Raw genomic sequence first — 27849 nt, forward strand, 5'->3', positions numbered from 1 at the left:
GTACTGTTGACAACATGTCTAGTACTGAATTGCTACAACTGCTAGTGCCACTTAGATCCGGAGACACCGTTTTGGTGTTGTTCCTGTCTCTTTCCTCGTTCCCGGTGTAGCCACTGCAGCGTGAACTAGCATCGCGGCTTTGGGTTGTTTTGAAGTCCACCTCGTGCGGTCGTCTTTTATCGCTTGGCAATTTTGTACTGAGTGGTGCTAGAATCCGTCAATATTGGGAACGGCCGGCGAAATGGCTCTGCGTGCTAACAATACTTGGCGGCTACTAATCATTGAGTATTAGATTGTTGTTTTTACTGGAACGTAATCCATTCCGGCTCAATTCATTGTTCTGCTGAAGGGACGATAGTGAAGTCGATACTGGCCCGGTGGTAGTACCCGTGTCCGTGCTCCCTGACCGTATGGGCACTATCACTGATAAGCATTTCCATTCCCAGCAGTCTTTTACTTGCCACTTCCGGCGGATCACTGGACTGGTCCGCGATAGGAACCTTCGCTGTTTGGGGTCCGTTAAATATGCTGTTGCACCTGACGTTATTTAGCGATTCTTTCCGTGACTTGGCAGGACCACCGAGGCACTGCTGCAGGAATCAGAATCCAAATACATTGACCGTGTTCCAAGAAACGACGATAAGAGTGACCTACTACCACACTCAGGCTTACACCCGTTCACATTGTGGTGGAGTGTCGAAGTATAGGACGTACTAGGACGACGTCAGAATGTCGCCGGTTTGACTTTGAGCGGGCCGAAGTTCTATAGCAGTTCGGTGGTACCACCACGGCACGACCGGCCCTGCAGACGCTGCCATGTTGGCTAGGACAGAGCCCGGCGCCAGTTCACGCTAGTTCCACAGTCCGTAGGGCCTGCAGTGCTGATTCATAACGTTGAACCTATGAGCGAGTGTCACCGTGCACGGAAAAATCAGTCGGTCAGCCTGAGAACTCGTCGCCTAGCCCGGACATACATCAATCGGTGGCGAGATAAAGAGGGAGCACGGGACAGTGTGTTCTCTTTAACTCGTGGACCCCCATGAAAGCACTCTGCCTCCGGGGAGTTGCATGGGAGTAGCTAATACATACAGACAGCCACGATGCCCCAGCCTCACGCGCATGCGCCTACCGCTATAAGCAAGAGGCCTTTACTTCCCTAGAATTAGCGCCACTACTACGAGTACTGACACTTGAACGTACATCACCAAACAACAGCAAGAGTGACGTGGAAAAAGATAGCGGCTCCACCTCGTACTGAGGCTTGCGAAAAAAGCAGCGAGGCGTAGTCTTCCCCTTTCCTGAAAGTCTGCCTGCGGAGGTATCGTACGCCGAGATCCCGTTTCTGCTCACTGACAACGGGGGTGCTTCATTTTTGCCGTAGACTAGCGTCTACTACACACTGCGATGTATGTCTTTCCAACACGGACAACCCGTACTCGATGGGAGAATCAGAGGGGAGCGAACATGAACTCAACTGCTCCTGGTTGCACGCTCTTCGGCCAACACTAAAGCCTACTCTCCAAGAAGCAACACTCCACTCTGTCGTTTCCAGTGTAGCCTGTTAGACAACCGGGTCGCTGCCCCCGCACGCGTTGAATTAGTGGGGCTACTGCCTGACAGGCTTGCTGTCGCAGAAGGAAGCAAAGCACTGGGGCACCTGCGCATGCTGAGGATATTCTTTTGCAGCCCTTTCCTTGTGCCTTCTGTCGAAGGCCGTGAAAAATCTGCCTCGGGATCTGTAACGGTTTCTGCTTTCGTCACAGGCGCCCACACTAACAATCGATTCTAAGGACACAAACCGACGCTAGGCCGGAACACGAGGTCGGGATGCCTCGGCAGGGGTTACCGCGTTGTGCTAAGGACTCACATTGTCTGCCAAACAACCCGGAAAATAGGCCAATGAGGCTGAATGGTCCGCCAAAGAATTGAGAAAAAGTGCTACGCCAAAGAACGCCAACCAACGCGTTCGAGGGGTACGCCACAGGCTACAACTGTCACGCCGCAGGAGCTGGATACTACGGCAGCTAGTTGACAAAAGCACACCGATCTGGCCTGTCGAAAAAAAGACAGGCTATCGCAGAGTTAAGCAGTGAATATCACAGCAAGTTCTCCAAGGAACACGCCCCGTGCACGAGCACTGCACCCGCATTATACCCCGGTCCGCTTCCTTTTCTCTTCCGAGGTTCCGTTTCAGCTGATGGGCTCGAAGAGCATCGCTTTCTGAAGTTGTCAAAGAATGGACTGATAGCTTCTTAGTTGACTTTGCCTGTTCTACTGCTTCGCGTGCACACGTTTCAAACAAGCGTCCACACGGCCCCTCTTCTTTGGCAAGCGTCCGGAAACTGCCGCCGACAGGAGTACGGAGACGAACACCCCAGCCGACACAGAAACCACAGAGAGCTTCTGTCTGTTGTACCCTTCGTTTCCTCCGCATCCCATACTCGTTTGTGCACCTTCGCCTCGCCTCCCAGCACTGGACACATTGCTCTTCTCAACAAGTACTGTTTATCTTGCCATCCTACAAAGTGTTCCCCCACAGCCTCTAAAACTGCTAAGGCACCCGCGCATTGCTGAAGACGATGGCCTGGGCGGCGTCGTTCGTGGGTAAGCTGTCCGTCTTACGGCACTGGAGCGCGATGAGAGGGAAGCTTATCTGATTTTCAAAAACGTTGCCAGACCAACTTCACAGTATACCTTTCTATGCGCCCCTTCAGCGACGGCTGCATGTCGCCCGTATCACGCTGTGTAGGTAACGTTTACTTTTTGTGTTCAACGGCTGCAGTAACGGCACACCGAGAAAGCAGGAACTCTGTTAGGGCCTTCCAGTAACGTTTCCGAGCCTCTTCAAAAGACATCCAATGAATTTCCGCCTTCTCCTCCACTATTACCGTGCCCGGACTCAGGGATGCCATCTTTCCTTCGAACGAATTCCTCTGTTTCTTCTGTCGCCTAGGCTCCGGCCCTTCCCTTTCAATAAGACTGACACCATCAGAACTCGACAATTCTTCACTCTCATTGTCCCGGATTTGCTCTTCATTTCCTGAAGCAGTCACGAGAGCACTCGCACCCCCATCAGCCGTAGTTCTAGCAGGCACGGCTGTGACCTGCTCGTCTTGATCCGCGGGCTCCGGCATGTGAGATGTCACAACGACCTTCGTTGTGTCGAAGATGCCTACAGTTACTTTCCTACGTTTACTACAGTAGAAGACACAGTTTACGCACGCATTCGCTGGGGCGATCATGCAAGGAACAGCCGAGGGCCTGCTATCCTGTTCTCGACGTACGGACACCTCACCGTGGAAATTGGCACGAGCTACCCGGGCGGTGCGGGTCGAAGAGGAGGAGACAGGTGCACTAGTGGTATCGCTCAAATTGTCCTCGCTGTCACAACACGGAGAAGCGGAGCGAACTGTAGGCGAAGACGACTGCGACTGTCGCCGCCTCTTCCTCGGATGGTCGCCTCCTTGGTCCGAACCGTCTGAGCCGATTTGAACTCGGTCTTCTACATCTTCGCCACCCCGGCTTTCTGTTGCGCCTTCCCGGTTCTTTTTCACTTCACCCCTACCCCGACCCTCGAGAGAAAATCTCTCTCTCACCTCTTCGATTCTTTCTGTACCTAACGGAGCTCTAACTAGGCTGCCTGGTCTGTTTGGTTCTCCCGCTGAGATCACAGCTGGTTCCTCAAAACATGAGCCGGCCGGGGAAGAATTCTGGCACGCATTCCTGCCGTCTTGGGAAAGTCCCTCGCTATAGGTAGAGTTTGTTTTCTCTTCTGCCAGGTCTCCGCTGTCCTTTCTCTCTGAGCTTAAAGCGGTCTCCAAAATCTTTGGACCAGCTCCGTTGTTCCGCTCTTCCCCTCCAGGACTGGAGCTTGTCCCATACAACAAACAATGCTGTCTTACTGTCGCGTCAGCTTCTTGTGGCCCGTGTATGATCTGGCGACGTTGCTCTCCTGCATCCTGTGTGTGGGGGGACGCCAAAGGGGAGACGGAGAGTTCAATCACCACGCCCTCCTCCCCGGGGTCCACCTGTTCCTGTTTGCAGGAAGGCAACGGCTGCCCTCGACCGAAGCACGGAGGTTCTTCTAACATCCTGGAGAAAATAAGATCGGCGTCGCAACACCGCTGATCTTTCATGGGACATCCTCCGGGCCCACTCGCTAAACGCCTTTCATTCCAGCTCCGAACAACGTTCAAGTTTCTGATCGTCCGTCTTAAACGCGCATGCAATCTGTTACGAGACTGGGAATCCACACAAGCGGGACAGGTCGAGTCGCTATGTATAATCCGTTCTTTCACGGCGGGCATAAAACAAATGACAGCCGAAGGAACACAGGTTCACATGGAAGCCTCCGAGCAGGAGACAGCGTTAGGCACACGCCTCTGGCATCAAAAATTGACAATGTCGCGAGAAGCCGATGTCTTGTCCCAACAGAGGTCAGTTGGTTCATTAGCGCGCTGCGGAGCTACGATCGACTTGCGAGACTTTCCCTAATACTTTGCGGAAGTCACCGGATACCTCTTCTTTTCCTTTGCCTGGACAACCGGATCCTGCCGGTTTATTGCAACGCGAGCGCATCCGCACCACATGCTTAACCGGAAATCTCTCAGTCTCCGGAACGGTCCAGCGGCCCTGGAAGGACAGGAAAGGAGCCTTTGCAGCACCCGTCCAGAAGCGTGACATGCGGACAGATCTACGGGCGGCTTCAGTTAGTATGAAGAAGCCCGGGTCATGATTGTATCAATGCAGTGTCGGAATTCGAGCGATTCCCGCGTCAACACCGAGCCAAGAACCTACACGGGAACACTTTTTCCCGAGCGGAGCAGCTTGTCTAGAAAAACGGAGTGTGTAAGAGAATTTCGCAAGACCTGACACTACCCGGCGAAACACGGTTCTCCCGTGCGTTTTCCAGCACATTAGCAAAAAAAGCAGCAAAATACCAGCTCTTCGCTGTCCCAACACAAGCTGAGACCACAAAAAAATTCCCTCAGCTCACACTCCCAAGAAACCAGCCTAGGATACGGATGCAGAGAGCGCGGACAGGCCGCCGCCGGCCCCAGGTGATCTGAGCAGAAAAAAGTCAGACGGATGTAACCGAAGCGGGAGGAATTGCAGGTGTGTCTCCAAGTTCAATTCTTGAAGCCAAGTCTGAAAAGGTCAGTTCATTCTCCCTACTTACAGACGCTTCTCCGTCCACAACCACGGGACGACGCCGAGCACCGGGGAAAAGAGAAGCTCCTCTCTGTGTGGGCGGGACGAGGGCATCTGAGTCGCTGCAGTCCTCTAAACAACGGGTAAAAAACTCACGAGCGCAAGTGAGCAAAACACACACAACCACGCTATCACACTCCTCCCGGCAACCCAGGTCCACAGAAAGCTCAGAAACAAGAATCTTCGAAAACACGCGGCTACGGGCGCTGCAAGGGACATGTCAGAGCGCTGTGCGCATGTGGCAGCCGGCCGGAGACATGGCTTTGTTGGCATGCTCCATCTGTCAAGCTGAGAAATACAGAGAGGGGACTGAAAAAAAGAAGAGAAAGAAGGGTGAGTCTGCGCCTACGCCGCCTAAGGGTTCTCCGGCTGGCTCTCGGACCCTCTAGTCGAGAGCCACATGAAGAAAGAAGACGTACGGTTCCTACCGACCGCCGATAATGCCAAGTTTGTTTCTCGTAACTCTCATCGTAGCCACAAGGAAAAGAGTCCTCCGGGAGCGCGTCTCTTACGCGATTGGCCATGACTCTGCTGTCTGACGCTAACCTGGGCAGCCTGGACACCAGTTTCACTGGAGTGAAAGCGGCGACCGTTTCTCCAACTGGAGCGCCGCACCGGTTGCGCATCGGGTGTGCTCCGCCTGTACATCGCGGATGAACGGAGTTGACAGTATAGCAACAAGAGCACCCGTTGTAGCGTCCTTGTTCGGAGGCGTGCGGGTGTGCGAAAGTTTCTGTGCTTCGCACTTACGTTGACTGTTTCTGCCGTGCCTGAGTGCGCGAAGTTTCACAACATGCACAGTTAGGCAGTCGCAAGTCGCCGACCTGCGAGGGCGATGCTCACAGGCGGGTCTCTGTCGTCAAGAGTTACGCCGGTGTCTTTTTCTCTTTTGACAGATGCTGTCTCCCGGTTCGCTCAGCAGAGTGACGCTCTAACCACTGCAACGTCGAGCAAAGGAGAGCTGGTCTAAGAGTTTCCGTGCCTCCCCGGTAGGATCTCTTCTAGGCACGTGTCTTCTCTTATCTTCCTTATCCATTTCTTCTTCGACACCCTAAGGTGGCGGCACTTTTGTGGTGACACACTGCAGCCGCTAGTTCTCGTTCGCAGTTGTCAACGCGGGGTGGCGGGCAACGCGGCAGTCCAGCCACCCGTGGAGTTCCATCCAAGGAGATTTGCAAGCGCTTCACTTCGTCTCCGTCTTCTTCTCTCGTACTTGGAGGCTTTCATTCAGTATGTCGGGGACTATGTCCGGGAAGGCGTTGGAGGAAGCATATTTCGAGCCTATCTTCTGAGGGATTTGTAGCAGATGCTATAATACAGGAATGTACTTTTCCGGCGTTCTGTTGCTCTACCTGTTTTTGTCCTGTGAGTCCGCGTGGCTTCTACCGCCCTTTCACCGCGACGGTCTTGGCGTTCGTCGCGAGCTGTGTGGCGGGCGCCCTGGTTTTTCCAGAGGCTCGGGACGGTCAGTGACATCCTGTCAGTTCCGCCGGTTTCACTTGTTTGCTAGCTTCCTTCAGACTCCGATTTTCTCCCTGCTCGGTGGCCAGGCGCGCCTGGAGCCTGTCTGCTTCGTGCTGTCTGCCCGGGCTACCAGCAGTTTACCTCGCTCCTCGAAGCAAGCAGAAGGAAGGCAGCAGGCCGTCCACCACCCCGGTCTGAACGCTGCATCGAAGCCATTCCGCATTGGCTGATTCTACAGACGCCCAGGCCTGTTTGTGCCTCACCACCTGCTCCGCACAACTGTTGCTCTTCCAGTGCTCAATTGTCCTCGCGAAGCGGACAGAAATTCAGAAACGGGTAACTGGCGTGATATCCGATCACGAAAAGAAAGACGGCTGTTCAGCAGACTTTGACCCTCGGCCACAGTCCGGGACGCTTTACCCCACCCCCTTTCCACACGTTTTCGGGCAGTGTCGTTTCCATTCCCATCAGCGTTTTACATCAGGGGCTTGCCTTGACCAGAGTAGCATTGAATATGAAGTGAACTGCCTCATTGCTCTTCGGTCGATGTGGTGCGAATGCTGACGAGCGGCTTCTGAGTTAGCTAGGGGCCCGCGGTTCGAGAAGCTTCGCCAGTTTCCCGCGCCTTGAAGATTGTTTCACTCGGGAGTGCGTTGTAAATGCCGAAGGAAATGGGGAAGAAAGATGGTCTTTCTCAGACCCGCAGCAGCGAGCGGGCTCTGCGATTTGCTCGGCGATTTCTAGAGGATGAAGAAGAACGACGGAAACTCCTGTACGATACAGAAGCCCCGGGTCGGCAGGGAGGGAATCACTTCGGGGTTTCCGATGCGTCGAGTTTACGTGCAAAGGAGGTAAACTGATTGATGTGCAGGATTTCTGCTTACCCCCGGAAGTGTCCGTTCGTCCTGTGCGATGGCGCCTTTCGGACACCTTCCCAAACTGTCGCGCGCCTTCAGGGACTCAGTGGGTTCACGCCGGCGAGAAGCCGTCTAATATTTGTTTCAGTTTCGCGACCCCGAATAGGTGTTTCTCTGTCTGCTCGAGGTGCTGTTCACTGAAAGAGGACAGTTTGATTAAGCGTACCCGGGTGCGCAGCCTGCGCAGCGGCTCGTGATTAATGAGTCGTGGAACTTGCACCACTGGAGTGTAGGTCCTTGGGGGGCAACTGGAATGCATGGCGCGGGGGCGCAGTGGTATCAGACTCCTAGTGATTGCTGGCAACCGTGATCTCTCAACTCGAGACCCGTAGCCATGTGTCCCTGTGTTTCAATTGCTGCTGCAGGATACAGTCAAGTCTTCTCCACTACAGGTCATGAGCAATACTGATTATGGTGAGTGTATGGTTCTGCCGGATGAGTACTCTCTCTGTTGTGCTTCCCTTGCTGCTTTTTTTTTTCGCGAATCGACTGTTCCTTCAAAGGGGAATCCCCACTCCGGAGTTCTGGGGTGCGTGGTTCTGGTCATTCGTGTTAGGATAGTGTGTACCGTGGGGAGCCGATCAAGCATGCTTGAGGGAGACAGAATGTCAGAATGGCATACTGCATCATAGACTGAGTAGTATGTTAGTGGTTAAGATGGAAAAAGTGCCCGACGAGGGCGTCTTCGGTTTTTCATTCCTGTGTGCTATCCCTTTGAAGAGTTACCTTTATCAGCATTTCTCCGACCAGAGCGTCGCTCCTCGCTCTGTGGAAGGAAAAACCAATGCTGAGTGGCCGGGGCAGCGGAGACCGGCGAAGGCGTGTTAGGTTTGGGGGGCTCCACGCAAACATGGGGGAGGCTAACTTGGCCGCCACATCTTGTGGCCGTTCTGGACTTTTCTCCGTTTTTATGTCATTCTCTTGCTTTTTCAGGGAAATATGAACGACTGAGCAAACGCCTAGATGAAGAGGAGGAGCAGCGGAAGAAAAGGGAGGAGGCGCAGGCCCTTGCAGCACGGGAGATGATGCAGGGCTGTTCACATGACCATTCCAAGGTACCAGTCAACTTTGTGTTTTAGCGTATCGAGCGCTGTGGTTCGACTTTTGTACTGAGGGAAGCGGAAGAGCGTCTAGGTGTTCACCCATGTCGTCCCGGAGGCGGGGAGTTAGAGCGGCACCTCAGGAGCTTTGACCTCATGCAGGGCATGCGTCTGACTGGCTGCGCGTCCATGTAAAGATATATAATTCGGATCTGTACGAGCGCGTACATTCATGCAGCGCGTCTACGTACTCTTGGTGAAGATGCTTGCATACTGTCTGTACGACTTTCTTTGGGCATTCGAGTCGCCAGTTCGGAGAAACAGAGAAGCCGTGTAAGACATCTAAGAAATGTATGAGTTGAGTGGGTAGCAACAACTGTCCCCTCAAGTCAGAAAAAAACGCCGCAAAATTTGCTCAGCGACATTTATCTTTTCCTGAGTTTCAGACACGTTCTTCCGCGTAGGCATGTGCAAGGGTAGTAACAGTGTCTGTTGGGTTTTTCCCTGCAGGAACGTCAGATTTACGAGAAGCCCACCAGTGAGAAAATTGATGCTGCTGATAGGTACGTATACACAGGATACGTGAAGTCGGGCTTGTCAGTGCATGACCCGTTGCTAAGGCTCAAACGCTCTTTTCCTTTGTCTGTACGGATTTTTTTGAAAAGGTCCGAATGCCTTTTTACCTGCTTACATTGAAGGATGCGGAATGTCCCGAGAAAGAGGTGCTGTCTTCCTCCATCACTTTCAGTACCCATGGAGTTGCGGTGTTTGGGCGATAGCATGTTTGTACGTTCGGCGGAGACCCGTAAGTGAACGGGCTTTTTCTTTCTGGCTATTTCTGTTCTCTGTCCATGTTTCAGATTCCGATCCGAAGGAAATGCGGCATTTCGGGAGAAGAACTACGGCCTTGCTGCCGTGAACTATCGAAAAGTGAGAGGCTCTTCATTTACCGAGGCTGTGGCTCGGCCGTTTCATGCTGTGTACGAATGGCTGCCGTTCGCAGTTGATTGTAGTTGCCCAGTGCTGTTGCGTACCCTTCTCCTGTGCTGACTCTGTCCGCCGAGGTCATGCTCATGCGTCTGCGGAGGTGAACCGTACACTTTCAAGAGCTCAGTAGAGACATCTCAGCTGCCCTGTGTAGTCTCTGGTTTGTTGTCGGCAACCGTTATTCATCAGGCTCTACTTCAGTTTGACTATACGTTTCCTGACACGCCAGAAGAGCAGCAACGGATGGACTCAGTGAAGCTTCCGTGCCACTTGAATCTCGCTGCATGCAAGCTGCACCAGCAGGAGTACGACGAAGTGTACATACAATGCAGACTGGTAAGAAGGACGCAGACCTTCTGTGGCCGTCCGCCAAACCCAGCCACACACGAGATTTTCCGTGTGCTGAGAGTCTCGACAGAGAGGAAATCGACAGACCGCCGCGACAAGTGCGGCAGGAGGAATCAGATCACTGGCGTGGGTACTCGGATGCGTAGATCTTCAGGGTTCCTGGACAATATTTATATCCTTATAGGTAGATATATTTAGTAGCTATGTGCAAATAGATAGAAGCCGATCACTTTCTGCCTCGTCAGACGTGGGAGTGGTTATGTAACGTACTTTTGCAGTAATCTGAACTCCCCCCCCCTCGTAACCTCGTGGTTGTTCGTATGTGAAGCCTCTTCACTCCCACGGCTTCGACTTGGTATCTGCTTGTTCCATTTTCTTGTACAGGCACTGGAAATGGATCCAAACAACGTCAAAGCCCTTTACCGCCGTGGTCTTGCTTACCTGCAACAGGATCACTTCGAAAAAGCGAAGAAGGTGTGTGCCACTACTTCTTACTTCTTGGTTATTTACTCTCGTGGACACAGACGGAACCACACAGTACACACGCGCGTGAACTTGCAAGCCTTAATTCACTCACATTCTGTTTTTTAGATGCGCTGCGCGAGTAACCCCCTTGTGAGACAGACCTGTTACTACAGTTTTTTTCAGTTGTTCGGGTAGTTCAGCGGCTTACATAGATATTCCACCGGCTGCCATCCTGTCAGGGTTTTTCTCTCGACGTTGGTCGGTCTTTTCTCTAGGATCTTCTGAAGGCCCAGAGCGTGGAGCCCGTCAACCGTGAAGTGCGCGACGCGTTAGTTCTTCTCCGAGAGAAGGTAAGCGACACCGGTGCGTTCTGTACGTTGGCATACCGTACCCGCGATGCGTTACTTCTGAAAGCCCTTAGTGAGGCTGTACACCCCAGTCCAGAGTGGCGCGCGCCACTCGGTCCATGCTGAGCGGGTCTGCTCTCAAGTGTACCGCTTCGCTTGTCTCCCCCTTCCACCTCCGTTCTCTTATCCGCCATTCCACAGGTGTCGGGAGATTGCCTCTGTCTGGTTACCCCCCCGCAAAGAGCTTACTGCGGTGGTCTCTCCTCTGTCTGGGTTTCGTTAGCGCGTTTGCCGTGCTCTGCTACTGTGGGCCCTTGCAGAATGTCCGATTGCTTCCTTAGGGACAGCAGGGACAGTTGCCATCAGCTGTACAGAGGGCAGGCGTATGCTCAGCACGTGTCCCATTTTCTCGCGTTCTTTTTCCTTGGCCCACTGCCGGGTGTAGTTCATTCTCCGTGCGCTCTTTAGATTCAACGCTACAAGCGCCGTTCACTGAAGACCTACAAGGCAATGCTGCAGGGCACAGAACAGCCTAGAAGTCCTGATCTGCCGGTAAACGGCGCAACGCGCAACCAGCCAAGCTGCTCCGCGCCGGTCGCCTGCAGCCAGGGGTTCGCTCCGAAGCCAGAAGATGTAGACGTCTCCGCAGCATCCGAAGACCGGACGAGCTCAGGGTCAAGTTGCCCTTTGTCATCAGATTCTGCAAGGAACTTGTCGTCTCAGCAGCAGCACCAGCCAAATTTTCAGGCCAGGGAGATGTCGGCGGATAAGGCGGCATCCAGAATCTCGCCGTCCCCGGAAAAGCACGAGACGCAGCAGGGAAAACCGCCAGTGTTTCCGGCGCGTGTTGTGCGTAAATCGCGTCAGTCGCCATCACGTTCTCGTTCTCCCCTGAGGGAGAAGGAGGAAGGTGATCGCACACCGAATAAGGTCGTCTTGGAGGGTGTTGGAGCTCAAGCCGAGAGGAAGGAAGGTGGAAGGGCAGGAGGGAATACACAGCATTTAGGAGTTCCTGGCGCATTTGAGTCTGGCTTCAGACGCCTGTCTCCTGCATCTCGCGGGACTACTGAGTCTGCGCTGTATCCACTCCCGGAGTCGCGCACCCAGTCCCCTGAGGCGAAGCGCCCCGGGTCACGAGGATCCTCGCCAAGGGCTCGGTCTAGCGGTGACCAGCGGGCAGAGAAGGCGAAGAGTCCAAGAGAGGGGCAGAGGAACGGAGTGAGGAATTCGCAGAGGCAGCCAGCTTTGAAAAGCGAGGTGATGGACAGTAGAGAGAAGGATGCGAATGCAAAGAAGACGATGGGGGTCGAGCCCAAGAAGAAAGGCGGATCACGGTTGTTACCGGAGGTGAGGAAGACGGAGGGCGTGGCTCTTCAGTCGGACTCCGCAGACGCGGACAGGAGGGACGGAAAAAGAGATTGTCTGTCCCCCTCGGCACTCAAGAGGAAGACAGGGACGGTAGTTGGACGGGGAAAAGACCCGAAGAAGGGGGAGACTTCCTGTGTCTCGCCACAGAAGAGACCCCCTTCCGTTGGCGAGAGATACAAGCCGACTAGCTCGCCTGAACATGTAAGGCAGCGTAGAAAAATTCCAGGCCTCGGTAGCCCAGGAGGACTGCATAACCGCACGGGACCTACGGAGACTACACCTTCCTCACAGGAGGGCACACCCACGAGCGTTCACACGATCAAGAAGCAGGTCTTGGCGGAGGCCTTGAGAATAAGAAAGTCGAAGGCACCCTCGGATGGCGACAGAGATGAGAAGGGGATTCCCTCTTTTTGCGTTTCTAAGGAAACTGTGGACGCGATGATGCTGTCTAGTGGGGACAGCAAAGAAGTAACCGGGTCGGATGTATGTGGGAAATGCTGCGTGTGCGGAAGGGATAATAAACAGGTTTTCACGAAGACCCAAAATGATGTCCTCGGGCTACCTCATGGTGTCTGGGTGCTCGTTAGTGTATGCGCATTTCTCAGTTGTGTTCTTGGTGTGCTAGTCGGGCTTGTTCTCGCAGGGCGAGTTTTCAATGCTGAGATCGGGCCAGGGCCTTCTTGGAATGCTACTAGTGAAAGAGATGGTCGCTATGCTGCGGGGACATGTCAGCACGAGCAGTCGGCAGCGGAACCGTTCTCCACAGTGCGCGAGAGCTCTCCGGTTTTTTCTCAGGTCGGGATTAACGGAGGAGTTTTATTGTCAGGCATTATGACTGTTATGTGCGTACTGGTGGCCATTGTGATGCTTTATTGTGGCACTAGCGGCAAGGACGGTGCCGACAGCAAAACATGCAGCCAAGGCGTGTCTGAAAGAGACAGCCTTCAGCCATTTGAAAACGATGCATGGAGCTCAAGTGTCGACCAAAGTGAGTGCAGTGAAGGGGAAACGTGGAAAGCAAGTAAAGTTAGCGAAGACGATTGGGAGAGGGACGAGCCCGAGCAAGAAATGTCCGACGATGATAGTGACGCTTCACGGGGAAGCGGGACGCGGGAGCAAACGCTCTTTGACGCGAGGAAAAAAAGAAACACCGCGGGTGGCTGGGGAAGGTGTACTCCGGTGCCAAGTCGGGCCCAGGCGCGGCGGAGGGAAGAAGAGTCAGACGCGTATGGGTACGCCGGCGACCCATGTGGTTGATTCCTTGTTTGTCTGTGACAAGGAAGGAGAGAGGTACTTTTGGGGGCTTGTGGGGATTTCAATACCTCTGCTGTTTGCTACAGCGCATCCATGTTCTTGTGTAATCCAATCAGAGAACCGGTGTCCCTTCGCTACAACGGAAGAGGAGAGTCACTGTCTTGTGAGAAGGCGGTGACCTTCCCTTTCTGTGTCGTTGTCTACTGGGTCCAGCGCTATGAAAGACGGTGGAAAAGCAGCTCAGTATGTGACAACCGGTGTCAAGTGATGACCGAAGAAGAGAGGAGCCGACCAAGCAGTCTCAGAGCAAGTGTGCCACGGTCGTTGCGGCTGCCTCGTGCCAGGGCAACTGAAAACGCGAGGGGGTTGGTTTGCGTGGGCCGTGTTGTTTGGAAGCGATGCAGAACGATCTTTTTGCAAAAGTCCTTTTTCGTTCTACGGTTTCAGCAGCTGGCTTGCACCGGTCTAGCAATATAGCAGTCGCTGAAAAAAGTAGCAAACAAAGACAGACTACGCCTGTTCGCGACGCTTCACTGGGGTGGGCTTCTGTATGTATCCGTCGCACCGGCTGTTTACTTGTTCTCCACGCAACCCTTTGCCGATCTGGCGGTGCGCGACCGAAACGTGGGACCAAACGTTTTGTCGACGTCTTACGCCTCCCCCGCGTGAAGCCGGGCGTCGTTGCACGTCAGGTTATCATACTTGCCGAGGCCAGCGTGCGTTCGCAGCTGACGCTGAGCGCATGCGGGTCGTAATTTTTTTAAAAGACCGTGGACAAGGTGTCTCTTCCAACTAGAGCTGATACGGGTGAAACCGGTAACTGGGTTTTGTCCGAAGTCATCCTCTTGTGCGTCTGTGCGGTACACGGCGGCTTAGCTGCACGTCCTCGCATTCTGCGGAGATTTATTGCCTTTCTGAGAGAATCCGGTTCTGCTTTCCAGTCGCACTGGAAGCTTGGATCAAATGCCACACGTCTGAGACAGCGTGGACCGCGGACACACTCCAAACCACATACGCGTGTTGTACCGGTGTAGCCTGTTTCGCATTCAGAAAGTCCAGCAGAATGACGAGCAGCCAGCACGAAGAGGTTTCCACCTGGAATACGCGTTTGGTAGCTCAGTTGATCATACTGCCGAAGCCAATTTTCCAAAGGAGGAACATTCTTTAAGCTGTTGAATCTTTCGCCTCTGGGCTGCCCGGTTTGCCGGAGGCCCCTTACCGGTTGTTGGCCGGTTTCGAAGTCGTCTTCTGCAGGGCCTCTGTCAGTGTGCGGCTCCCGATTCCTCCGTCATCCCGAGAACAGTGCCCCGGACGCGACCGCAGTTGAGGCGAAATGGCACTAGACTATACACTATCACTGGTGCCAAACTCGTTGGGCACTTTATGTTGACGTCCTGTACGTGCCTCCCTCGAACGCTAGCCGTGCTGTGACTGTTGATCTATCTTCAGAATTTTCTCTTTTTCCAGGAGCTCCGGTGCTGCGGCCGTGCTACTTTGCACCTGTGTCCGTCCTCGAAACTGACTAGTACCCGTGACTCCGAAGACGCATCACGGCAGTATTCCAAAATCGCGTCGCACACACTCTCCGCAGCACCGTCATAGGCTTTGTCAGCTGGCGATCAGGGTCTGCAACTGTGCAGGCGGCCCGACGTCGAAGTGACTCTGTCTCATGTCACCACTAGACACGTAACCCAGTGATGCTTGCCTAGCTCCCTAGTTATAATGGAGTGTGCGTCTTTCTCTTGTAGAAGTGAGTACGAAAATACCAGCATTGCCTTGGCCTTTCACGACCCAACAAGCTCAGGAACCACTACACGCTACACTAACGAGATGTCACAGGCTATGCTCACGGGTTTCCAGCTTTATGGCGAGGTGGCCTTCACACCATTGGCATGACACCACGGAGGGCAGCTCAGCCCAAACACTCCCCTGGCAAACCTGAGCGGAAAGCAAGTGGCTCCACACTGCAAGCTTCCCTTCTACTTTACCTGGCAAAGGGGGGCGGCCTGGGAATGCCGACTGAGGGAGTATCGTGTCTGCTGACCCAGTCCGATCCCGAGAGCGGGCTAGCTGCAGCGGCGCGGGTGATGAGAGAACAGGGGGTGGCCTTGGTGCTGAAGAGCAAGATGGTACCGGGGAGGAGGCAGCCTTACCTGCACCCGAAAAATGTTTGTTTCTAAGGGCTATGTTTCGAGCGATGACCTGCACATCGCCAAACCTCAACCGCCTAGGGGGCACTGTCTTGTCAACCGAAGCGTCCCCCCTTCCGGGCGGCTAACTCCTGCCTGAGTTAACCGCCCTTTATGAATAAAACGGCATACAGTTGACTTCATCTTTCTGCAGCGTGTCGGCCCGAGTTCTTTCTATTTCTAGTGTCCTCTACTACCCTCCGGGAAAATCCGATGAACGACTCTGCAGAGTAAGAGTCGGGGCAGTACGTTGTTCCGGGCTGGCGTGCCTGCTCGTCGAGGGTAGATTAATCGGACAGTTTCCTGGGCTGTCATTTTACAGCTCACTGCTTCTATCGTTTTGGGGCATCCCCTGTTTCTTTTCCTTCAATTGCGTTGCTTCTGTGCTCCAGGAACGGGATTGATTTAGCAACTATGCGCTGGAAGGGGTGTCGTGGGCGTGATGGCTTGGACGTTGAGTCCCGGTGCCTCTCAGTTTCGTGTCTCACTACAAGTCCAACCCATCAGGCTTCTACGTCGTTGCTTCCCTGCCGTAGCTAGGCGATCTCCTCGGACGACGGATAAGTTTTCTTCTCGTACTCTCTCCAGTTCCTCAGTCTCCAAGCTGCGTGTGTTGTGACGTGCGGACCTTACGTTTGAGATGAGACTGTCCGCCCAACGGCACGGAGATACGTGAGTCCTTTACCCATCATCGCGCGGGCTGATGGAGAGCTCAAGAGTTATTCCCCCAACTCTGCGGCTGTATCCCCCCAACAGCCTTTCATCGCTGAATCCAGGTTCTTCGAAATCTTTTTATTCTCGTCCAACACGCACACAATCTCCCGATCCTTCGAGTGTCGCCTCACAACGTCTGTACCGGGGTCCTTCGCTGACAAGCGGTGAAGCTGGAGGGGCCGGGAAAAATGGCTCCTTCCCTCGGGACGCCATTGCTCACTCTCGTGCAGGAGGAAGTCGTGCCGGACAGAACGCTCAGTTTGCATCCCCTTTTTTCCAGGAAAATGCTGCGAATGATCCTGAACTAGCTCTACACCTGGCAACAAAAGGGGTGCTTGGGGAAGAGCCAGTCAGATACCACATTCCGCGTGGCAACTTCTCTTTCACACGACCGACTCATCTGTTTGTGCCATATGCGAGCAGTTCAGCAGCAGAAAGTGCGTCTAGCAACCGGGGTGGGGATAGTATTAAGGCAGACGACTCTCTCACCTCAGACCGAGGTTCCTACTTCCTTTCAGCAGCTTCTCGGCAGAGGTGGCAAGCAGCCCCGCCGTCCCAGACTTCCGTCGACACTACGGATCCAAAGCAGCCACCTACAGAATCAACATATCACCTGTGCATCTCTCGGAAGGATGGCGGTTCCAGGTTTTCTCTCAGAGAAACACAAGAGGCTGGAGAAGGGGCTGCGCGAGAAGAGACGCAAGATTCAGAAGCCGCCACACCACGTCTCCGGCGAGGCAAGGTCCCCGTGCCGTCGATGACAGAGAACGAGGTGCTCCTGTTCACACGGGATACTGACACGCTTCCAAAAACGAGAGACACTAGATGTGTGGCGAGTAAAATGCGGGCTAGAAACACTCTATTCTGTTACGCGCTGTTGGATCCCTATGATCAGGGGTACATTGACGTCCAAGAAGCATGTGACTTGATTGGCAGCATCCACAAGCAGGACAGGGACGTTGCGGAGCTGCTTCTAAGCATACTTCAGGATATGCTTACCTTCGTGTCTGCCAGGTAGGTATAAGAGATTCATCTGTCCTCAAAGCTAGGAGTGCTTGTGAGCCGCCCCGATTATCCTTACAGAAAGAGGGAGAGGCTCATGTGGAGACACATAGAAACATATTTGTGCATATATATGTATGCACGCTCGTCTAGATATGGCCTGCTGCATTGTGGGGTGGAAGCTTTGGGTAGAATACTATCCATTCACGGAGCGTGGACGTCCTCGAGTAAAAGCGAGACTGTGGACGGCTCAGGCGCAATCTGTAAAGCAGGTGTGCTCTCGTACAGTACTGGCGTACACGCCCGTGACGGCAAACACCGGGTTGTTACTCGGAATGAGCTGGATCGCACCCATACACGGAAGCAGGTTCTTCTCCCTGGTGCTTAGCTAGAGGCTGCAGTGGCGAAGACAGCGTATCGTCCTCTGCTAGCAGGCTGTCTAAGAGGGGCTGCGGAGTGGGGATCTCTCATCCCCTCCCTCTGGAGCACAGCGTATCATCTAGCCCATCCTTTTTCCAAGGTTACACGCGACATGTTGCCAAACAGGCAGCATCTGAGCCGAACGGATTCCGCACATACAGCGGGTGGACTACAGGCCCCCCCCGGCGATGGATTTCAGGCTACCACATGTGTCCTTTCTCTCTCTTCTCCGGCTGCCAGCGGGCTGCTATTTTTATAAGGCACGATGGTATGAGAAACAGACATTCTCGCGTTTTAAGACGGGTTTACGTTTTCCCCGAGTCGTCTGCATTCCTGTCTGAATCTAGCCTTGGCAACGTCAGAGGGCGCTCTTTCATTTTTGCTTGCTTCCGCTCAGAGGAGTCATCGAGAAGGAAGATTTCCTTACACAAGTACTGATTCGTATTGAAGCAGATCTAGCTGGTACCACTCCGTACTTCTCTCTTCGGAGCACCTCAAATCCAGTTGCGGTAGCCTGGAGAAGAGGGAAGCCTTTCACGACGGTCCTGAACAGGAAATTCTACAAAGGTAATTACATCCCCCGTGGTGTGGAACTTCACTTGAAACAAGCAGAGGGAGCCTCCTCGGTGGATGTCGTTATCGCTCAACGAGGCGGAGGCGGCGCGACTATCAGGGCCTCAACACCTGCGGGTGGCAATGTACAGGTGAGCATCAAGCGCTAGCAAGCGGTTGTGGCCTTCTGCCCACTCACGTGACCTGGCACTCAAACCTTTGTTCCCTGCTGGAGAGGCTGCGGACAGTCGACCTCGAAGTGAGCGTGTGTGTCGTATTCTCGGTGAGGGTTGTTACTAGTCCCGCATATGGGGTACAGGTCTATACCGTACAAACAGAGTTAATGTATTCGGGCTTCGGTCTTGCTATGTGCGCGGGCGCGATTGCATCGACATGGAACCGGGCTGATGATCTAGTTTCCCCAGTGACGGAGAAGCAGCATACCCAGAAAGCGAAGTTGAGGTGCACGGATCCCGAGTTGCCGCTGGAGTGCCGCCAAAGTGCAGTCACTTATGACAGAAGTGTAAACTGCCGTGACGGGGAGTGTGTCGGTCTTGTTTCCCAGTACGCGCTGTCTCTCTGCTTTGACACCTCGGACTGTTAAATCATCGACTCAGTTTGAGAATGCCACTTCACAGGATGTGCATATTGCTGGGAAAGGCAGTGCGGTGTGCCCCCCGGGTGTCCGTTGAAAGGAAAGCTCCACTAGGAGTGTCCGCAGAGAGTTTGAGCTGTTGGTTTCAGCAAGGTCGCGAGTACTGTGCGACAGAACATCACTTTTGTTGTACAGCCCTCCAGCTGTAAACCGTATTTTACTCTCGGCCAGATGGTATACCAGGGGCACAGTGCAGCCGGTTCTCTGATTTTTCCCCGGAGCTGTACTACGTCTGCCCGTCCCAGGATTGCGCGGCCGGTATGCTGGTGTCAACAGGTGGAAGGAACTCTGGAGGACCACATTCTGCGCGGCCGACAACGCCGGGAGAGAAAGCTGCAACGAATCAAAGATGAAATCGTTAGGAGAGAACAGGGTACGCACCGCGCTGAAGCACTTTCAGTTTCGCCCTTTTGCGTTGTGGTTGACAGACTATCGAAAATGGCCTTCCTAGCACTTGCGTGCCTTGCGTGTTGACTGGCTTCACAGCCGTAGATTTGTCGGCAGGGGAAGCCTTACAGCACTTGCCTCGACCAAAAAAGTTCCCTGCACCGCAGGAAAGCTAGCCTTAGTCTGACTTGCCGCCCTTTTTCACACGAAGAGTTGTTAAAGCTGCTGGGACCTCAGGCAGACCAGAAAGTACCCACCAGTTGGTTGGATCAGGATGACTTCGGCGCATGTGGCCGGCATTCTGAGAAGTCTGTTGCTAATACGTTGCAGGAGACTGCAGTTCTCTGCGTCATACATATTGAGGGGACGCCTGTTGCGGGCGCATGCTTCACAGCGAGCTGAAGGATAGACAGGTTCTCCGTCCCTCGGTGCCTGTCTTCTCTGCTAGAGTGTCTGTTACTGCTCCCAGCAGACTACGCGGGAGTAACCGTTACTCGTCACGATTCAGAGTTCTAGCTCTTGCGTCTCTTCCTCATGCTGTTACAGCCGAGTGCACATTCCATCCCAAGACGACCCCGGCTCCGCCTCAATCAGAACCATTTCCTCCGCGGGCGCTCATCAGAGAAATGATTCGGGTACGTTTCTTCAATCCCTTCATGGCAATTGACAGCCCGGGTAAGCATACGAGTTCTGCCCGAATCCGCGCATATACGCATATAAACCTGCCGATCTGGGCAGCCCTCACAAGCTCTTCTACGGTTACGAGAGGCAGTGTAACAGGCAGCGTTAGCGAACCTGTGGACACTGTTCGCGATCCTCGGATTTCTCGCCGTGTGCGCGTGTCACTACGTCCTATCTGCAGTCATACACGAAAGGTATGCAGTAGGCCATCCTGGGCAGTCAAGCAAATTCCCCGAGGCCGGGCGGCCGTTTCCGTACTTCGTAGATACCTGTGCAAGACGTAATCACTTTCTTCGCCTGACTTTCAAGCCACACCGGACTACTTTTTTCGTCACGGGACGTCTCTTCTGAAATGTCCAGCAACAAGACCGGGCGGCGAGACGTGACGGAGCAGTTGTGATTGAGCACGCGGACGATCCAAACGTGACTCACGATCTTGCTCTTCCTCCCGATTTGAACCCCACAGAGAAGGACACGGTCATGAAAAACCTTTGCGGTCGGGATGACCGGCCTCCGAGGGTTGATGGTACCCCGGGTCGGGTGATTTATCCGCGGAAGCCGGGAGGCCTAGTGTCGCCACCAGGTATGTTTGCCGCGCCAAAAGGTTGATAGCTTCGGCTCCCTGGCATCGACTGAGCGGCTGGTAGTCTCACGGTTACCTTTCCTTCCTGCACCGACTTCCTGGAATGCCCATGCATCTCTCTACTGTTATTCACCTCGATTCATGGGTACGCAACCTCCCCCCAAGAGGTTCGGGTGCACTGATATGGCGTTTGTTAGACAAGACATGGAGGTCTTCGCAGTTTGAGCTTGAAAACACTCTCAACTCTCCCGTGTCAAGATTTTGCCTGAGTGCCTTTTACGTGCCCCACCTTTCAGTGCGTGTATATATCGGGTCGCTGCACACACTAACGGGCGCTGCCCCCTACGCTATACATAACGGCTTTTTTTCCGCTTCAGTTTCGAATGTATGGAAGCGAGGCTGGACGAATTCCTTAACACCCGGGAGACGGGCCCCAGGCTGACGCACGACCTCGGGGTTGCAATAAGTTTGGCTAAAATGCGCAGTAGACGTGTGATTGGTTGAAAAAGTGGTTTTCTCGCTTCGTGACTTGCACTGCCCTTTCCCGACTAGAGAATCAGTGCAGCAACTCAGAAAGAGATCGTGACATCGCCTCTGGCGTGTGGGGCGTACTGTCGGGAAGCCAGCGCGTATACATGCTCCCGAGTCGGTTGTTGCAGTTGCAGTGCACAGCAGTCGAGAGGCCCAGATGCGCTGCGCGCAGGACCGCCGTTGCCTTCCTCTTTGTGCCTACTCTGCTATACCGACCTTTTTCTTGATTTCCAGCGGGAGGACGTGGTGAAACTCCCACTGTCCCAGAGGGGACGGACGAAGGTGTGTCTCACTGGATCCTGCACAACGGGGACCCGCCGATGCGCCCAGTGAAGTGGGGAGACACGCTGAAAGTTTCGCGGCTGCCGGCGGTTCCCCTGGACGACGACTGGGACCAAGAATCTGAGGAAGTTCAGAAGCTTATCGGGACCTGGAGTCCGATTCCTGGGAAGAAGGCCGACAAGGAAGAAAGAGAAGAAACTCCTGGCTACTTGCCAAAAGAGAACAGGGCAGAGAAGAGTGGTGCTCCTCTGCCTACACCAAGAGCTCCCAGCACACGGGGACTTGTCCCATTCGGGGACATCTTCATACAGTCTCCGTACGTTTCAAAGAGAGATATAATCCCGACGTTCGATATGCTGGCTCTGACGGATGGAGATGAACTTTGGGACGACGAAGCTCTCCCTACCTATCCAGAACAGAGAAGCTTGAAACTGGAGAAGTTGCCTGACTACTATCGCAACCCCTTGGAACGATTGGTCGCGCACAGGAGCACCACGGACGGTGGGAAACTAACAACAGAAGCAAGGAAACAGAGACTTGAAGAGTGCTTGAGGTTACTGCAGGACGATTGCTGAGTGTTGGCGCAGTGTGTCGTAAGAAACTTTTGAAGAGGAGATAGGTCAAGTGAGAAGACCTGAGCGGTTGTCTGCGTGATGGAATACGTGGTTGTCTGGGCTCGGCTCCGGTGAGTAGCACGACGACCCCTACGAGGTTTATAAAGTGAAGATGCTCTACGAGTCTACGGTAACTGTCTCGTCTAGATAGCGGGTGAGATACAGCCGTGCGTGGTTGTATACTACGCACAGCATACGACCAAGATGCACTCGTACACCAGTTACGACGGCACCGTCAGTCGAATGGAAGTCCAGCATCGACTGGACAAGTCAGTCACTTTTTTTCTTAGAGACTAGCTTTTGAGGCACGTAGGGCTTGAATCAAAAATACCGACTGCTTCGCCTTCTGCCTTCCGTACATAATTTCCTCTGCATGGACCGGGTGCCCCACGTTTACGGCACACGTACTCGTGTAATCAAACGATGCCGCGATACACTAAAGTCAGCTAGCACTCATTCTCCTCATGCCTCCCCCGCATTAGCTTTTTTCTCTTGTCCCGTCAACCTCAGAATCCCGTACACGGTGGTGTTCGCTCCTGAGGCACTCCCTCTTGCTTTGCAGTCCGGCCCTACGCAGTAAAAAGGAGTGAACATACTCGTTCTGCTGAAATCTCAGCATTTACGAAAGGAGAAGGAGGACGCGTGGACGCTGCACGCAACTCGCACTTTCCAACGGAGTCGGTGGCTCTCCAGTTCTCCACCATTTTGAATTGCTTGACAGTAGGAATGTCATCACTGCTGCCCTAGTGCGGTGGTGACTCCAAGCTAACTCAGCACGGGCCTGGACCTCTTAAATTCCTTTCTTTGATGGACCGACGAGCGAGTAGTGTGACAACGGGTTGTGCGGAAAATCCTCGGTCTTGAAACCCAGAATTCTCTCAAACGAGGACAGTTTGTTCCCGGATTCATCAATGATCCCCTGATGAGACCTCTTCATTTCGATCGAAGAGCGATTTTCTCTGAAGATTCTTGACAGAGACTCAGGTGATGCACGTCCCTCCTTGTTCTTCGTCTCTGTTGCCTGGACGGTTTCCCTAAGCGTACCCTCTCTGACAAGGGTTCAAGTCTCATCGCTTGTTTTGGAATTCCCTGACTCTGTTAGGTGCTTCACGACTTTTCTGCACATCGGCCTCCTTGAAGGGGTACGGGCCCCTTGTCGGGTCCATCCGTACTGTAGCGCAAATTCTCCGTGGCCATCAGGCCACTAACGTGGACAAACGTGGTGAGGTGCTTGTCTCCGCTCGGCAGAGTATGAGCCCAAGGATGGAGACAACTAAAGGGTCCTGGTAATCCTGTGGGTATTGGTTCTCTGCTCTTTTATCCTCACATGATAATGACTGATGAAGAGGGACTGGTTACTTGACTAAGCTTTCCTACAAGCGGCTTTTGATTGCACGCAGTGATCGCAACCAGGCAATTCAATACCACTAGATCGTTTTGATCTGTCCGGAGAAGGCGGCCCTTGCTCACTAGTCTAGAAAACAAGCATCGAAAGATTTTCGCCAGCAGCAACAAAGTGCCGGAATATATCTTGTTGGAACAGCTGTTCGGCGCGCTGCACTGGCAAGGAAGGGCCTAAGGGCACACCCGGGAGAAATTACGGAGCGCGGCCACGTACATGACTTGTCCGATGCTGGCGACCCGTTCGCGTGGCTCCTGGTAACTGCGTCCTTTGAGGGGGAAGAACTGAGGACACAGGTGTTAGGCCCGTTGCCCGTGTTGACGGCTGAAAAGTGTTACCGCCTCTTTCGCCCGTCTCTATGTCTAGACCTTGCTGCGACTGTCTGACTCTCGAGCAAGTGTTGCCTGTCCTCCCGTTACCCGCCCGTGCTTCGAAGAAAAAACCCCGACATCAACTGAGCCACGGGAGGTCCGAGTCGGTCAACGAGACCACGTTGAGGTCGGAACAGCCGCGGCATGCACTGCTTGCTAGCCGTTTGCGTTCCTTGCTCTCCATTGAGGTGAAGTCGACAGTACTAAGTTGAAGTGCCTCGCCGATTCGCACGTTGTGATACGCACGGCATTGACCGGCTTGGTTACCCTTCTCTACGACTCAGTGCTGCCCTGGTCGCAGCTTGCAAAGACACGACGCTGGTCTAATCCTCGTTCCAATTACCTTGGTCTGCCCTACGCTCGCCAGCGAGTGCCGTCCTGTCCAGCCGAAACGGCAAAGAAACCTTTTTCGCTACGTCCTTTTGGCTCCCTGTGCGATGTCACGTTCGCTTTGATTGAGCACGAGCAGGACGGACTCCGCGTGCTCGTACTCTGGAAACGCAGCAGTTCCCAGTGTATGCAGCTGATGATACACCTGCGTTCAAACACTGCAGCCGAAGCTCTCCAAGGAGAGTACGTCCGCAGACGGCGGTTCCACGCATGGGCAGTTGCAGGGGCCATGTACCTGTGCAGTCGCATCCACTCGCACTCCTACAGGAGGGAACTCACCAGTTGAGGCTTGTCGGAAGGCGATGGCCATAGCCAGCACCGCTGAGCGTCTCGGCATGCACTCTGGAACTTTCCTGACCGTGCAAGTCCGCGTACCCTGCTGTCGGCGGACTGATCAACACTGGCAGGCGGCGACGAGTCACATGCTGACCGCGGCATGAAAGTGTGACGCTGCCGGCTGCAGCGACTTTGTGCTGTGTGAAGGCAGTTAATGATCAACGCCGGATTTTTCAGCCGTCGTCTGGTTGGTTCGTGTCTTGGCTCGGAACTAGTTCTTCGTCCCAGTTGTCTTAACAGGACAACAAACCCGCACCTGTGCCAGGCTTCGGCATCGGCTTATCGCGTGGCAGACTCCCGCTGCTCCGACGCGCTGCTGTCTCTCAACGATAAAATCATTCAGTCCTTGTAGATGAACCTCAACTTTCAATTGGCTAAGGACCTGTTACTTCCGAGCAGGCTTTTGTCCGCGGATGCTGCCACTTTATGCTTTTCGGTCTGTGCACTGGCGGCGCGGCATCACAGTTAGCCGCGGGTGTCTCTTACCCCCGCTCTCGGAGTCACCTTTTTTTTTTGGTCGGCTGATGCACAACTCGTTTCTTCTGCTTCCGATTCCGTTTTGAGGCTGCCTCTGTTAGGGTGGGTCAGAAGCGTTCAGGGTCACTTCCCACGTTTTGGCACTTTCCTACATGTTTCCGCAGCGGAGGGGGGCCGTCTCTATGCTTTTTTCTCTTTTGACATAACGAGAGAGAATACAGCTCTTAGCACTCGCTGACTGCCTCCCTGTTTCTGACGCATATTTCTTTATGTGTATCACCGCTTACAGCACAGCAGCGTCTTCGAGCGCTGTCGGGTTGTAGATGCAGCACGGCGGCATGGTCGTCCGTTTCTCCGTGCCATAAGAGAGATGTTTCAGGGGTCTGCAGAAGTGCGCTTGTTTCCCCCCGACAGCTCAATTTACTTCGTGTTGCTTGCTTCGTCGCTTGTGGGGAGACTCAGCCAAGGGATCTCACCCGGTACTGTCGTTGGATTGTCGCTCTTTCCAAGTCCGGAGCCTTCGTACCAGTTAGTTAGTCCGGACGTGTCAGAGGCAATCCACCAGGGAGAACGCTAGAGTGCTGCGCACAACTACCGATCAGCTTAGAAGTCTCCCACGGGGCGCGCGTTGTGCCGTACGGAAACTTCTCGCGTGGTGGAAACGGGAGGCAGTGGGGCGTGGAGAGGACCGAGTCCAAGCGACAGTGGTACTCGGTGTGACTGTTGGGTGCAGTCTAGATCGGTGATAGGTTCAATAACGCGTGGCTAGGGCGCTTTCCCACCGTAGTGATCTGCTTATGCTTAGTGGGCCTGCACGCACACGCCGGAGAAGGGCGTACCGAAAACGTAGAGTGCTCTCAGGTTTTGGTGGCTGTCGGCTAAGTCTGAAAGAAACGCTTCAAGACTTTAGCTCAAGGATTTCCCCGTTGTGGCCGCTTCTGTTCCCAGTCATGATGGCGCGACCAAAGAACTTGAGACGAGATGCTTCGGACGAGGAGGATGATAAGGACGTTTTTGATGACGACGACATTTCCGAAGGTTGGTGTGGTTTGTCCAGATTGGTTCTTCTTTCCACTATTCCCCAGGAGTTGTGCCCATATCTCCCCATCTCGCTCTGGATTTTGTGTTGACGCGGATTTGGTCGACAGGAGACAACACCGGGGGGGCCGGGGCTGCATGCCCGTCGTACCACGCAGCAGCTAATACTGCTCTCGGTTCTGCGGACTAGAGAACTGATGTCACTCAGTCGGTGACACTAGTTTTGTCTTGGCGTGAGTTGTTTGTTCACTAGTGTGTCCCCCGAGCGTCATTTAGCCCCGGAGGACGCTTTGAGTGGCGCTTTTTCTTGTCTTGTGGCTTTCAGAGAGTCAGTCAAGTGACGATGATGTCCCGCGTCCTTTGAAGGGGAGAGAGAGTGAGGGAGTGCAATACACGAAAGCAGATCAGGGTCGCGGCGATGGACTCTCCTGTTCAGCCACGCCGTCCCCGGGTGGCCGCACAGCGGAAAAGAGCGGCGATGATGGGGAGGACGGTCGCACAACCGAGGGGGAAGTAGGGGACAGCTCCCACTTTGAGGAGGAGTCAGCCCCTCCCAAGGGCTTGGAAAACGGCCTCAGAGAGTATGACCATGCAGGCTGTGAACCGAGGTTTCAGCCGGAGGCGGAGGGGTACGGCAACTCCGAAGCAAACCAGGACGCGTATTCTGGGGCTCCGCAGAGAGGCAAGCCTACATGGCAGGTATGTTGGCTCCGGGAGACAAGGTGGCACGCTGGTTGCCTTCGTCGCGAGCTCACCGGGGCTTTGCGTTATAAAGCGCTCAGCAGGCGGATTTCTTTTCCTTACCGTTTATGCAGCTGAGAGGGCAGTTTCGTGGAGTCTCTGGAGCACGATGTTGAGGCAGTCGGAACCTCATCCGTTCTCCTGGTTCTTTTAGAGTGCGACGATGGCAGAGGTGCAAACTAACTTGTCCGACCTGATGCTGTTTCTACTGGTTTCTGTCGCTGTACCTACAGCTGATGAAAGAAGACCCCTCTTTTGTGCCCCGGGGTAGCTCTTATTTCTTGCACGACGACCGTGGTGGAACTTCGCAGAATGAGGATGAGTCGGAGGAGGAGCAAAGGGAGGGCCGGACCCGTGCATTTGCAGACGACGGAAGCGACTCGGATGGTCGAGTTGTCGATGATGAAATTCCTCGGAGCACCCAGACACGGTAGGCGTGTGGCCAAGGCTGAGTTGAATATTAGCTCCGAGCTGGTCCGTGTTTGCCGTGAGCCGGCCTTCCGCGTTCGGCATGCTGTGGAGGAAGCGGCTTTTGACAGACCATGAACTATGCATGGATACATATACGTGGAGGACCCCTACCCATACATACATGAATGGTACAGCTCTGCAGTGGTCCCGGGTGCTTCGTGTCGAACTGGCCTTTGCAGAATCGGTCCATCTCGCAAGCTATGGACTGTGGACGAAACACGCGATGCAGCGGGAGGGGGGGGAAAGTGGGTTCACGATCGGTTTGAATCACTTCTCGAGGAAGAAGCAAGCCAAAGACATTCTCGGTCTCGAGGCGTGTTCTCAAGAAACCGTGGTGGCAAAGGCGTGACGGCCTCTGGACAACGTCCGGGTGGTCGGGGCGGCTTCAGAGGCCCTCCTCGTGAGCGGGGGAGAGGGCGACGAGGTCGGGGGAGGAAAAGAGAGGAGGGAGACTGGGTTGCTTACGCCGGAAACAGTGAGCAAGGAAACTCACGAACCGGTACTCGTACGGCAGCTACAAGCATCGACGGTCGTCCTGAAGCACACTCGGGAACTCCGTTAAAACGCGGACAAGGTGAGGAGAGGGACTGGACGAAACTGCACCCCGAGCGG

The 27849-nt window shown here is 54.1% G+C and overlaps 4 protein-coding genes across 4 annotated transcripts; 3 read left to right on the plus strand and 1 right to left on the minus strand.

Annotated features, from left to right (window-relative positions):
* Positions 1-1764: 1764 nt before the first annotated feature.
* CSUI_003630 (uncharacterized protein) lies at positions 1765-5947 on the minus strand. Its single transcript, XM_068063826.1, has one exon. The coding sequence runs from the start codon at positions 4305-4307 to the stop codon at positions 2757-2759; it is 1551 nt and encodes a 516-aa protein (XP_067924203.1). The 5' UTR covers positions 4308-5947; the 3' UTR covers positions 1765-2756.
* On the plus strand, positions 5536-13404 carry CSUI_003631 (tetratricopeptide repeat-containing protein; the record flags this gene model as incomplete). Its single annotated transcript, XM_068063827.1, has 9 exons — positions 5536-7526; positions 7958-8010; positions 8526-8647; positions 9143-9195; positions 9493-9562; positions 9809-9955; positions 10352-10441; positions 10708-10782; positions 11248-13404. Exons 2-9 carry the CDS (start codon positions 8004-8006, stop codon positions 13402-13404), a joined length of 2721 nt encoding a protein of 906 aa, XP_067924204.1. The 5' UTR covers positions 5536-7526; positions 7958-8003.
* A 2123-nt stretch (positions 13405-15527) lies between these two features.
* On the plus strand, positions 15528-21972 carry CSUI_003632 (putative low complexity protein; the record flags this gene model as incomplete). Its single annotated transcript, XM_068063828.1, has 6 exons — positions 15528-17318; positions 18124-18430; positions 19210-19306; positions 19867-19955; positions 20362-20584; positions 21350-21972. The coding sequence occupies exons 1-6, from the start codon at positions 16294-16296 to the stop codon at positions 21970-21972; spliced, it is 2364 nt and encodes a 787-aa protein (XP_067924205.1). The 5' UTR covers positions 15528-16293.
* Positions 21973-24610: 2638 nt separating this feature from the next.
* Positions 24611-27813, plus strand: CSUI_003633 (casc3 barentsz eif4aiii-binding protein; the record flags this gene model as incomplete). Its single annotated transcript, XM_068063829.1, has 5 exons — positions 24611-25089; positions 25936-26025; positions 26351-26724; positions 27000-27196; positions 27417-27813. Coding segments are annotated over exons 2-5 (1056 nt in total), but the record flags the coding sequence as incomplete, so codon positions are not given.
* Positions 27814-27849: the final 36 nt, after the last annotated feature.

This window comes from Cystoisospora suis, assembly GCF_002600585.1.
Source record: "Cystoisospora suis strain Wien I chromosome Unknown contig_1638, whole genome shotgun sequence".
Taxonomy (NCBI): domain Eukaryota; phylum Apicomplexa; class Conoidasida; order Eucoccidiorida; family Sarcocystidae; genus Cystoisospora; species Cystoisospora suis.

Coding starts and splice junctions, on each gene's coding strand:
- CSUI_003630 (XM_068063826.1), bottom strand. CDS start 4,307: ATGCCCGCCGTGAAAGAACGGATTATACATAGCGACTCGACCTGTCCC.